Source organism: Trachinotus anak, unplaced genomic scaffold (genome assembly GCF_046630095.1).
Source record: "Trachinotus anak isolate AG129_WGS33_773 ecotype Australia unplaced genomic scaffold, CSIRO_AGI_Tana_v1 ptg000010l, whole genome shotgun sequence".
Classification (NCBI taxonomy): domain Eukaryota; kingdom Metazoa; phylum Chordata; class Actinopteri; order Carangiformes; family Carangidae; genus Trachinotus; species Trachinotus anak.
The window spans coordinates 26,946,721-26,960,236 of record NW_027273861.1 but is presented as its reverse complement, the minus strand read 5'-3'; the positions used below and the strand labels follow the sequence as shown (position 1 = coordinate 26,960,236).

Below are 13,516 nucleotides of genomic sequence, written 5' to 3'. Positions count from 1 at the left end.
GCAATCCCAGCTGACATGGGGAGAGAGGCTGGTCCACCCTGGACAGCACAAAAATAATACATTACTTTTATTATTATTATTACTATTATTATTATTATTATTATTATTATTATTATTATTATTATTACTATTATTATTATTATTATTATTATTATTATTGTTATTATTATTATTATTATTATTGTTATTACTGTTATTATTATTATTATTATTATTATTATTATTATTATTATTACTATTATTATTATTATTATTATTATTATAGGCCTATCTATTCTCTATCCTGTCTCCACGGGCTAAATACAGTAGCACTTCTATCCATATCATAGTAACATTGTCATTTCAACGCCAGACCGGTTGTTTTCCCAGCAGATTTGAGGCTCATAAATAGCCAGCACTGGTGATGTGAGAGTGGCACAGAGGTGTAACATATTTGCACGATGTGTCATGATTGCCTCCCATGCAAATCAGCAGCGGTGGCATCGGAAATGGACTGTACCAAGGAGGCCGGGGGGGCTGGAGGAGCCTCGGCCGGATGGTGCTCTTGCAGACTAACACGCCCCCGCTGGGAGCGTCTTCACTGATATTTGATGTGAAAACCTAAATGCGGAGTGTCCACCAGCTGTAAATCAGTGTCTTCAGGTGCTGACCCCCCCCCCCCCCCCCCCGTTTGCATTTCGCCCCCTCCCATCTGGAAACCACTCCTCCGGTGAAAGCCACGGCGTGCAAGCGAGTGGTACAGACTCTCATCCTGCTCGGCCGCCTGGGTTTTTTTTTTTTTTTTTTTTTTTTTTTCTGGAGAGAAGAAGTTGGAGAAGGGATGTGCCTGCGATGATGCAGCTGAAGACCGGGGATGCCGCGTACTACCACAGCGCAGAATACTGCAGAAATTACACCTCGCCGCCGGTCAGCTACGGTGACAGCAGCCATTATCTTGCCCGGTTGCCAGGTAAGGAGAGGCTCACCATATATAACCCCCCCCCCCCCCGCTTCATCTCTGACTGCCAGCCGTCCTTTATGCGCTGATGTGCAGGGATGGAGAAAATGCAGCCGGATGCGTTTGCAGATGGCACAGAGGAAGGTGGATGCTGAAGCCGGTGCTGCTGTCATCATCATGCTGTCATGTAGACGGGTGGTCCAGCCTCCATTCTGCTCATCCTATAGAGCATGGATGCTGCGATGCAAAGTGTTGAGGTTGTCGGGATACTCTAATGGGCTCTGGCACTGTAGCCCTATATCTCATGCTTCAGGGAGACGCCGGGTTTGAGCTGATGTCTGTCTGTCTGTAATTTGAGGCAGCATATAGCCCCAATGCAATGTTCACTTTCCTCACTCGGCAGTCAATCATGTGGACTCGATTCAGAGCAAGTGAAGAAATAGAAAGTGAATCATTCACTCCAGCCTTTTCCACTGCTCGATCTGCACAGCTGAGGGTGACATGCACTGTAGCAGTTACACAATAAGCGTTTCTTCATTGCACCTGCACAGTCGCTGCAGAAAAACTGGCTTTCATGTTGGATTTAGGGACATGAGTCCAGCATATGTCATGGTAATGAAGATTAAAAGCATGGGATTCATCAATGTACCTGCCTGGTAATATTCCTGCTTTTAAATAGTCACTTGTCATCTTTACTCAGATCTCTGTCTCTATTATTGTAAAATGGCATTGTGACTAACAGTAATTGTATTTATTTGGAAATTAAATGTATATGCTGCTGGAAAAGTACTTGCTTAGTGGATCGATCAACGGGAAAAGAATTACTGTTTTCATTATACATACAGTAAATCATGTATATCATTGATAAGCACAAAGTATTTGTTGAATTAAGCTTCTCAAATGTGGCTATATGTGTTCCTTTCTGCCTTAATACCATTATCAGTTCAATACCTTTGCTATTTTTAACATTTGGCAAAATAAACCATATTTTTTTTAAAGAATTTTAAGATAATAGTTTGGACTCTGGTAACTTGGATTCTGGCTTTTGTCAGTATTTCTTAAGACTAAAGGTTCAAGAAGTTATTAAAAGAAACAGTCAATAGATGAAACACAACAATAATTGCAGCCCTAAATATGCACATTGTTTCCGAGCAAGACATGTAGCTTTTCAAAAGGATGTCCAGTTGTTTTCTACAAGGAGACATGAATATTTGCTAATCAATATAGAAATAGCAGCTTAATGCATAGGCGATCCACTTTATGTTAATTATTAAACTTAAGCCTGTGGGTCAAGGGCAGCTCCGTTATTATGTGGTGAGGTGGTGGAGTTGATTGAATGGGATTTGGACCTTCAGAGTTACTGAGATATAAAAGTGGAAGCTAGGCTTTACTGTAATGGTACAGGACATAAATTGCAAAGGACAGTAAGACGTATTCGGTCTTCGGTGCTCTCTGCGCTCGTCCACCGCCCAGTGAAGCAGATGGAATAAGTGCAGGAGGCATGTGCTTCTCATTGCTCTATAATTGATGTGACACAACAAAGTACGGCAAGAGAAACTCTAGAGAAAAAGAACACTTGGCCTATTTAGAGATTCTCAGTGGAGGCCATGAGATTATGAGGCTCCAGGATGAAAGTTTTTCTCTGGCTTAGTTTGAAATCGGCAAACCAAGAACTTTTGAGTCAAGGTAATAAAAATCTGATGAACTGATGAATAACTGAAATAAGGCATTTATTCTTCCTCAACTCTGACAATTTTTTTTAAGACTTTGCCAACAATATCTCACCAAAATCACGATGAACACTGCTCTGTTGTCAATCTGGAGATCACTTTCTGGCTCGTACTTCAGAGCAGCGTTACATAAGCCTGATTTTGACTTGCAGAGTTGATTGTGACAGCTCCAAAGCCTCAAATGCAAAAAGGTTTTTCGACTTTGCAGCAAGGTCCACTGCTGTGACTACATATATGTGCTGCATCTCTGTAGACTGCAGTTTGTGGGCCTGGATCTGGGTCTGTGAGGAGAGGAGGAAACTGACCTTGGCCTATCTACTTTCAGTGCAAGCTCTCATTAAAGCTATGAAACGGTAACAGCCGAAATGGGTAATTCTGTCCTTGCATGTCAAAGACGGACTAAAAGTCAAGGTGTGAAATTCTGAGTAAAGGTCAAGGACAATTCTTGGTGTAGACTAAGAACCATTTGTAATCAGCACCCTGATAACTATACATTACATTACTCCTGGATAATAAGGTCATGTTTCCTCTCCTACATTGTCACCTGTCGGCTGATTTAAAGTCAGTTATGAGCCAATCACTGCAAGATTTCCTCACCTGCATGTGTTCACAAATGTGATCAAAAGAGCTTTTCTTTTTTCGCACAATATTTTTATTTAAATTTTAACATGAAATACATCCTTTAATATTCACTCAAAATATTATATACTTCAGCACATAATTACTAAATTCACTTAGGATGTAGAGAAAAAGATAAAAGATAAAATCGTACATAACAAAACAATTACAAAGAAAAACACAAAACAAACAAACAAATGCTCCTCTTATCTTAACAATTGGCAATATATGCAACTATATAATATGGGGTATATTCATTATAATATATAACAATATATTAAAAGTATTTAAAAGAAGAAAGTAAAATAATAATAATAATAATAATAATAATAATAATAAAATTGTGGAATCTGCATTGCTCACAGAAATTCACTCAGATTTCTGTCAAATCTAAATCTTTTACATGATTAATGAAGGGCTTCCATATGCTCTCAAATATATGTTGCTAAGCCTTTAATATGTAGAATATAATTTCTAAAGGAAGGCTTGATAACATCTGGCTTATCCATTGAGAAGTACATGGCCTGTGAATATTTTTCCATAACAGAGCTATGCATTTTTTGGCATGAAGCAAACTGAGGTCTATGCTTGCTCGTTCACTTTTACTATTGTTGTGTTTCTCCTAAAGCGCATTTTAATTAAGCCCAGTTTCCCCAAGAAACAATCAATCATTTCTCACAATGTGTATCTAATAAGGCAGTCCTACCTAGAGTCTAATGTGTGTGGCTACTCTCTTTTGTTTCTGTGGTTCATTCATTCTTTCAGGAGGAATTAATTGTTTTCGGCATGTGACCATGTTTTAAGGGTTTACTTTAGTGATGGAGCTTTAGAAATATGGGACTTGAAGTCAGGATTGTAGGAAAAGAGGTCTTTGAGGTCTGTCAGTCACAGTAACAAAGCCTAACAAACAAAAACGAGGTCGTGTTGATCACCATCATGCCAAAAAATCTGCATTTTTTGGTTCCTGTACACAGTATGATATCATGATGCAACATTAGTTTCCATGTAGGAATATGAGGCAGGATCACCGAGATGTTGAAGGAGAACTGGAAAGAAAAAACATCCAGTAAGGAGGCAGCTGACAATAACGACCTCCAGCTTATTCCAACCGACACACAGTGAACGCACATAGTCATATCTATTGTGTGGCAGCACAGTGTGTCCTCTGAACTGCGTAATGGATCGTGTCAAGAAAAAAAGGGTCAGCTGTCCTGCAGTGAGGTTTCCTAACTGCTGTGCAGGCCGACTCAATCAGTCGAAGGTCGGAGGTTTCTCATGAGGCTGCTGCCAGCAAGATGGATGATGTGCAGTATGTGGAGCTCGATTGGTGGATGTGGTTCTGGATGGAGTTGATAGTGATTGTTGAGCAATTAGGCTTTTTTGTATTGATCTCATTCAATAGTAGCAGGAAAAAGATTAAACTTAAATATCCTTTTGTCATAGCTGTTTGGCCCTGTTTTGAATATAAATGTCTTAAATGTATCCATTCATTTGAATCATGCATGTTTATTATAACATTACATCAATATTTCTTTCTTACATTGGCTCCATCTTTGGTGCTACAGCTGTCATCGGTGTGGCGTCGCTGCGCTCTGCATTTCCCTCAGATCACTTGTCAGTCCAAGTGTGCCCTGAAGTGTGGAGTCTTTTTGTTCGGATTTCCTGTTGACGAAGCTTAAGTATGTGTTAGAATCGTTTTTTTTTGTTTTTGTCAATTTAGCGCTGACTCAGTCCCTCTGTTTATTACAGAAAAATAAGTGCTGCTTCTCTCAAAGGATGCCTGGGAAAATCTCCTTAAAAGGAGCTTCTGAGAACAGCCAATGAAAAAGCTTTCATGAGCAGGATATGTTAACACACCACATAACGTCTCTACACAGTGAAACTATATTTACTGAAATGAAAATAGCAAAGTTTGACTTTACTACTATAAAGGTAACACACCCCACTCTGCTGACCGTGTGACAGTCTCATCTTGCAGTTGACAGGACTATAGTAGTGAGTGAGTGCAGCATACCTTTCTCCTGAGGTCAGCCAGGCCAGGTGACAGACAGGCAGCCAGACAAACTGGACACACAAACTGACAGGGAGCAGCAGTCGGAAACACAAACACCCCCGGGTGTTATTTTGGGTCCATGATTCACTCCTATTGGGCGTCCCACTGGATTCCAGATGAAAGCTTCCACCACAGTGAGTTTTGACACAGCTGTTGGCCTATTAATGACCTGACAATGTATGCGATTACACACACACACAGACGCACACAGACACACACAGACAAACACAGACAAACACAAAATGGAGCATTAGAGAAGCACAAACGAAGACGCACAAATCAGCAGAGCGCCAGTCCTCGTATCACGCTGTCTCTTTCTGTTTTTCTTATGCATACACCCATGCCTACCATGCGTACACAAACACACACACACACAACGCACACACACACACACACTATTTCAGCCTATTCGAGCAGTCACACATCAGGCTGTGATCTCCTCTGATCAGAGGGGCTTGAGGATTTTATTGTCACTGTCGCTGTGTGTGTGCACACACATGCATGTGTATGTGATGTCCCACATGCATGACTGCTGGCGCTGCGGGCTCAGCCTAATCTTTCTGATGCCCACTGGAGTGTGAAGCTCCTCTGTCCGAGAATGTGTTTCCATTCGCCCATCTCTTTACATCCGGCGGCCTGAGGGCTCCGAGACGAGGATGTCTTCTCTTGGTGTCACTGCACATTGGTCATTGGATTTTTGTGGCTTTAGAGGAGAGCTCCTTCTCACTGTCCGATTCATGATCACAGTATTCACTTAAATCTGCAGCATCATTAACAGTCCAACCACATACATATTGCAATACATATTTATTTTCTTTCCTTTGTCAAGGAAGTGACATTTTGTTTATGTTAAGGTTGTCTGTTAGTCAGTAGGATATCTAGTATCCTACTTCCTACTAGTAGCAAACATAGTAGGAAGATTCAACTTAAATTTAGTGCAAAGATGAGCAACATAGGTCTGCAGCTTTCTGATATAAGTTAATAGAGGCAGCACTAATAATCTACAATGTGTATTTTGATGCAGACACACGTCAAGATATCTGACCTCATTTTCATGGAAATCCAACCAGCAATCAACCTCATCGTGGTGCTAGACCAAAAGCCAGGGGAGCACAAAAGTCATTAGGATTAATTTTCTGTGGACAATAAGTGTCTGTACAAAATTTTTATGACAAGCCAACCAATAAATGTTGAGATAGTTCAGTCTGGACCAAAGTGGTTGACCCACTGATCCAGAGTATTTTCTGTTAGTGTGGGCATGTTCTAATGGTTGTCTGGTTTCTTTTAATATGGTAATACAAATGTTCACACAAGCCACCACGGCCATCCAGACTTCAAACAAATAATGGAACTCAGTATAAAGAGCTTTTCCATGTATTATTGAATTGTTCTGAATTTGTAATTATGTGTGTTTGCTTTGTTGCCTCTGATGTCCACAGGTCCGGAGAACATGTTGAAGCCTCCTCTGAGTCTCTTCAGTCATCCCCAGCAGCCTTTCCAACACATGGACTCTCTGCACCAGCTAGGACCCCCGCCAATGGCGCCGACGCAGCCTCTTGGCCCTCCACCCATCTCCCCTGCTCAGGCAATTGGACCCCCAACTATGGCCCCCACCCAGACTCTAGGGCCCCCTCCCATAACTGCTACTCATACATTAAGGCCTCCCCCCATTACTCCACCACACAGCTTAGGCCCCCCTCCAATGGCCCCAGCTCAGCCAATGGGGCCTCCACCAATGCCACACACCTTGGGGCCCCCGCCTGTAGATCACACACAAGCAATAGTGCCTCCAACCATGGACCTCACACAACCCCTGGGGCCCCCACCTCTGAACCCTGCACAAGCACTGGTGCCCCCACCTGTAGTGGCGCCCGGAGTCGGCCGATTCCCCCTCCCTCCCAGTCCCCTCTCATCCCCTCCTGCTACGGGCCCAGACCCTTCACATCTGCCCCCACGGCCCCCAGGACCAGCCCTCATCCCATCCCAGGTGTCCAGCCTCATCCCTGGTCATCTTCCAGGTCAAGCAGCACCAGCCAGCGAGCAGCCCCAGGATGAGGGCTCTCCTCTGGGGGCGGAGGAGCAGGAGGACTCTCTGGGGCTGGAGGAACTGTGTAAACCGCTGTACTGTAAACTCTGCAACGTTACCCTCAACTCCGCTCAGCAGGCACAGGCTCACTACCAGGTCAGCTGAAATACAACAAACAGCACTTTCTGAATATTAAGATGCTGCACATTTATAAACACATAATTCTATCCCCTTATCTGTGTGTTTAGGGGAAGAACCACAGTAAAAAGCTGAGAAATTTCTACGCTGGCAGTCAACAGCCACCAGCCATTCGGATCCCAGAGGTCCTCGATGCGGCTGGACAGACAGCCCTCAGCTCAGGGTCCAGCGACAGTGACGCAGGGAGGCAGGTCAGGCTCAAACTCTGCGACTCAACACCAGCCTACCTAAATATTACAGTTTAGTTTAGGAGATGGGTGTGCTGCTGCTGAATCTGCTGATAGAGGTCGGCTCCCTCTGAGGAGGTGGTAGGGAACTGCAGAGTCACTCTGCTTCATTTGAACAGTGGAAACTCATCATCATCATCATCATCGTCCTCTGACCACTGAACGATTTACTGTGTGTTCTCAGTTTGCACATGATTGAATTTAACGAATAAGCCTTAAAAGAATCATATGATAGGCAACATGACCTGCAAGAGTCTTCTAAATATCTCAAACTAATTTTGAACTCGAGTGTATGGATTTGTGATTTCTTTCCAGAACCAAATACTTTCCTCAGGGTATATTTTCCACTTCAAAATCTCAAAAAATTGTGCGGGGAATTTCTTTTCTTCCTCCCACCAACACTAAACATTTCTTTCTTCTGCTTCTTTGCTGTTTACTCCCTAAGGCCTCCTACCACAAACACTGCATTGCTTTGTCCTGTGTCTGCAGGCGCTGTATAAGGGGGCGACCCGAGTCATCTTGGCCACAGAGAATGACTATTGTAAGCTGTGTGACGCCTCCTTCAGTTCACCGGCAGTCGCACAGGCCCACTACCAGGGCAAGAACCACGCCAAGAAACTACGGCTCGCTGAGGCCCAGCAGAACTCCAGTAACATGTAGGTTTGGGCAATGAAACATTAATGGCTTCATCGTCGTGCTGCTTTGCGCAGCTTTTAACATACAGTTAAAATGAAAAGTGAATTCAATGAGAAACATAGTATTTGTCACAAGATGCAAGTCTTGGACTTGATCAATTGATCAAGTCAAAACCAAGCTGCAGTTTGACAAGAATCACCTAAACTAGCTATGCTGATATTATCTAAGATAATAATACCTGGGATTTATTCGCCTTTGGGAACAAACTGAAGTGATGTTGACTCTGGTTCTGGTTGTTACAGTGAAGGCAGCAGTGAGGCAGCCCCAAGAAGAAACAGGAAAGACGGCAGCGAGTACAGACTGGTGAAAAACCGCCGCAGCCCACAGCTACCTGCCTCCATGCCAGGTAAATTATTAAAACATATATTGAAATTAAAAGTCAATGTATAATTTGGAGTTATTAATCATTACTGTGGTCTGTAGCTAAAAAACACTCAAGTTAGATCAATTCAGGGTCTGAAGTTATTTTAAGTAATGATTAAGCAAGTCAAACAGTTTTTCTATCAGGATATTGTGTGATATTACAGTGTAGCCGTGGAAATGTGGTAGTAGGCAAATAACAGGCTGAACTCCTTCCTCCTCTTCTTCCACCTCAAAATGGTGAGAGAGACTGAAATGGACCAACCTGCAAACATCTGCTCAGTTCCGAGCTGTTAATGATAAGAAACAGCCAAACTGTCATTATACAAATACGCTACAATAGGATTTGAATTTGCAACAACACATTAACCCAACAGTGACCACATTTGTGCAGTTTCCCAGTTATGCCATGATAACTAGCTACTGTTAGCAGCTAAACTAGCCTCGTCACACAATAATAACCATGGTAAATATTATCTGACCATATACAAAGAGTCAGGTCAGAGAAACAATTGTTAAAGGAAACTGTAATGTTCATGTAATCTATACTTGGTCTGATATGTATTCAATAAAACATATCACTTAGGGTTACACTATAGTTTCCGTTGTTCCCTTTAAGGAGTCAGACTCACTTTGCACAGGCAGAATCTACCAGTCCGCACTAAAACTGTCCAGCATGGTGAGCAACTGCACAACTATTTGGCCTCTAGCTGCTTAGACTTTATTTTCCCATCATAAATGTGATATAATCCAGAATTGATCCAGAATATAATAAAAATCAGAAGCAGTTCTTCCATATACTGACGTCAGAATACGTCACAGAAGACTGTCACATAAAGAACATCTGTAATGAAAACAAATTTATTCAGGGGGGTCATGAAAATGTCAGCAACAATTTACTGGCTCGTTCAAGCGCACTCCACCAATAGTTACATTATTTTTAGCAGCCTTTGAGGGCAGCCTTTCTTCGCTGTATCATCGTGTGACACGGTGCAGAAAATCTAAGACACAATGTTGTAAATATTGGATTTATTCACATAAAGCATCATTATTTGATCTCGTGTTTTATGCTTTTTGGAGCACTCACTTATCAATCTGCTCTGATGCTGCAGGAAAGCTCACACAGATCTGCACCCCTGTATCACTGAGTTTAACATGGATACATATATTTTTACAAGTGACCTAAAGGTTAGCAGATAAGTGTGCGTGTGTGTGTGTGTGTAAACAGATACAGACCAGGTAATGTCAGACTTTCTGCTGACGTCAAACAACCATCTCTGTCTCGTCGTGTTTCATTCTGTCTCTCTCTTTGCACAGCGAAAACATTGGCCCCTCATCTCGGTATAAAACAGGATAAATCATACAGCTGAGCCAATTCCTTTCCTCTCTCACTCTCTTGTCTCACACACACACACACACACACACACACACACACACACTTGAACGCACACGCCACGACGTTCTGCTGATTTAATCAGTTTTCTTGATGGACAAACCCCAGAATAGCTGCACTCTCTCCTGCGGCTGCTTCTCGCTGTCTTTTTATCTCGCTCCCTATCTCCTTCTCATTTTTCTGCCGTGTTAACAGACACACAATCGACTAATGCTCTTTTTCCAATGACCCACCTGGATGACTTTCCGCACACTGTGGTGTGACACACATGTCAGTGATACATCAGGTTATGATTAAATGATGCTGATCTATATTCAGAATCGGTTGTGAAGTGTAGCTTTGGGTGTGTCCGCCGCCTCAGATCAGTCATGCTAGCAGCTCTATAGACTTAGGCACAGCAGTATTTTGAGCTAAAGGCTAACATTAGCATGCTAACATGCTCCCATTAACAGTGTTAACACTTGAATATGAATCAGGTATAATTATTATCATGTTCATCACTTGCATGTTAGCATGAAGTTGCTAGTTAGCAGTGAACACAACATGCAGCTGAGGCTTTTGATAATGTCAGTAGTTTTGCAGGTGTTTGGTCATAATTGACAAATTCAGTTTTGGCCTTGTGGTACCAGATGAAAAGTCAGATGAACTGTGAGTTACTATAATTCATCCTGTCAGTCCATGAGTTGTCGAAAACATTTGACTCAAATCCACAGATGTGGACCTAACGGTGGCACTACAGCGAACAAAGTTTCATGGCAATCCATCCAGTGGTTGCTGGACCAAGGTGGTGGATCAATGGATATTTGCTGGTTCTAGTTTCTCAAATGTGAGGATTTTGGGCCGGGCAAAACAAGAAATTTTAAACATGTAACCTTGGTTGGGATGCAGATTTTTCACAGTCACAGTTTCCTGACTAGATTATTAAAGGATGAATGAAGACAGATGATTGATGATAAAAAACAATGGTCTGTTGTAGCCCATCAGCTCATATAATCTTTACCAGTCCCACATCAGAGCATCTTTCCAGCTGTCATGATAGATAAATCTGATATGAATCAGCATCTTAACATGTAGTTATATTATACGTAACTTCTTCTCTCTCTCCCGTCCGTCGTCTCTCGTCTTTCTCCCTCCAGGGCCGTACTACAACCCGAGACCACGGCAGCGCATCCCCAGGGATTTGGCCATGTGTGTGACTCCCAGCGGACAGTTCTACTGCTCCATGTGCAACTGTGGAGCCGAGCAGGAGACGGACTTCAGGCAGCATCTGGAGAGCAAGCAGCACAAAGCTAAAGTGTCGGAGTTAAGATACCGCCACGAGATGGAGAACCTCGGCTACAGCTAAGGGGACACGTGAGGAGAGGGAGGGGTGAGAGAATAGAGTGAGACAGAATAGGTGGGGAGATGATACAAGACCAAAGTGCAGGAGAGCAAATACTGCCCCGTGTTTGAGGGGCATATTTATTCAAAAGCATCAGCCCAAATGGCCTCAAGATCTTGTTGCAATTCATTTGATATATGGATCGAACACTTGGCCTAATGCTCAACCATATGAAGCTATAACTAAATTTGAATCTGTTTGATGTTGGTATTACTCTTATTTTGAAAGTGAGTCTTTAGAAACAAACCAGGCCGCAACATGTATACGGGGAACAGGAACCGTGCATTCGAGAAAATGGTGGATTTTTGATGCAGAGCTTTTGAGCCACAATCTTTAAATTGCTTTGAGTGGGTAGCAATTCTGACATGATACAAGCAAAAGAAAATGAATTGCAAGTAAATCTTGAGCTTGTTCGAGCTACAGACAGAGGACTAGTGGTGCACAGGGATCCACGAAAAGATAAGGACATGCAGAGAGAGAATGCAAAATAGAGAGGCATTGGTAGCAGACATAAAAGGCAGGAAACAAGCATAGAGGCAAACACTTAAGGTCAGAACGAGTCTCGTTCTTGGGAAAACAATCACTGAGGACTTTAAATTTGAGACTTGTTTTTCAGTTCTTGTGTGTGACTCAGCCCCACAGCCTTTTTGGTTTTTTTTTTACAGGCCCTGCAGCAGGGACCACTTTGTGACCACAGGGCACAAAAGAGCAAATTCAACATCTTTATAACATAATACAGGAAATAAAATCTAAAGTGCTATTTGCTAATTGAAAAAAAACAAAGCACAATGAACATCATCTGGTAGAAACAGTGTTACACAAGTCTGTTAGCCTTAGCCAACCTCTTACCGGTCCTTTGATGTGTATCAGGCTAAAGGCTAAGCCCTGGCTAGCCTTGTTTGTGCCTTTAGTGGGAATAAGGCTAAAGAGTAAGCTTTGGCTGGCCATTTGGCAATATAGCAGAAACCAATCTACAGTATTGATTGGGTTTTTCTATATCCTGTGTCATCTTTCTTCTTGTAATAAATCCACACAAATCTTATGTAAATATCTTCAAATTAATATACATTATAGATGTAAATATAAGTATAATATACATGAATACTGTTGATTCTTTGGTTAATGTCAGCCTAGCATATATTGTAAATACTCATAATCTATTTAACAATTATCAGGAATCTCGTACAAAGTGTGCACTGACTGAATGTCGACCTGTCAGCCCTGTATGTTTGTGTGTGGATTTAACTGTAGGCCCTCCATGCCACTGTGGGCGGTGCCTTTGTTCGTTGGTAAAGTAACTCTGGTACCATTCGTCTGTAGTTAAAAGCTGCTAGTCTCATCATTTCTGACTGTGCAGGAGCACCACATGCCAGGGGAGGCTGCTTCTGAAGCTGAAACCTCTTTACAAGCCGAATCTTTGTCTTGACAAACAGCCAAGCTGGCACTGTGAGGAAGAAATGCTCAAACACGCTGGAAACTCACAGTGACGCGCGCAGCCGAAAGCATTTAACTCCAAACTTCTAATTAGTTTGCAAATTGCAAACACAGAGCTTATGGATGTTTCTGGTTGTAAGACATATCAATTAACTGTCCCAGCTTGATTCAACCCAGAGGGGATGTAACCAGGTTTTACTGCGTGTATAAGTGAAACGTCCGTGAAGGAGTGACATGGATTCTGTCTGGATATGCAGACAGATCTGTTTTTCTTTTTTTTTCTTTTTTACCCTGGATGACCCAGGTCCAGCTGTTTTTCAGTGTCTCACCCATCCTGAAAAGATCAGTTATGTAATTTGAATCAAATTTGATTTTCTGTGTCTGTTTATTTGAGTTTCTGTTCCAGGTCAGTGGTGCTGAGCTGAAGCTACATAGTACACGCTTCAAATGAGTAAAAGTGTGT

At 42.3% G+C, this 13,516-nt stretch overlaps 1 protein-coding gene across 1 annotated transcript; it reads left to right on the top strand.

Annotated features, from left to right (window-relative positions):
- The first annotated feature begins 750 nt into the window (after nt 1-750).
- Nucleotides 751-12,623, top strand: zmat3 (zinc finger, matrin-type 3). Its single transcript, XM_071486501.1, has 6 exons — nt 751-949; nt 6,778-7,520; nt 7,613-7,753; nt 8,279-8,445; nt 8,728-8,831; nt 11,375-12,623. Exons 1-6 carry the CDS (start codon nt 832-834, stop codon nt 11,581-11,583), a joined length of 1,482 nt encoding a protein of 493 aa, XP_071342602.1. The 5' UTR covers nt 751-831; the 3' UTR covers nt 11,584-12,623.
- The last annotated feature ends 893 nt before the right edge of the window (nt 12,624-13,516 follow it).

Coding starts and splice junctions, on each gene's coding strand:
- zmat3 (XM_071486501.1), top strand. CDS start 832: ATGATGCAGCTGAAGACCGGGGATGCCGCGTACTACCACAGCGCAGAA. Junction 7,521..7,612: donor AGGCACAGGCTCACTACCAG/GTCAGCTGAAAT, acceptor CTGTGTGTTTAG/GGGAAGAACCACAGTAAAAA. Junction 8,446..8,727: donor CAGCAGAACTCCAGTAACAT/GTAGGTTTGGGC, acceptor TGGTTGTTACAG/TGAAGGCAGCAGTGAGGCAG.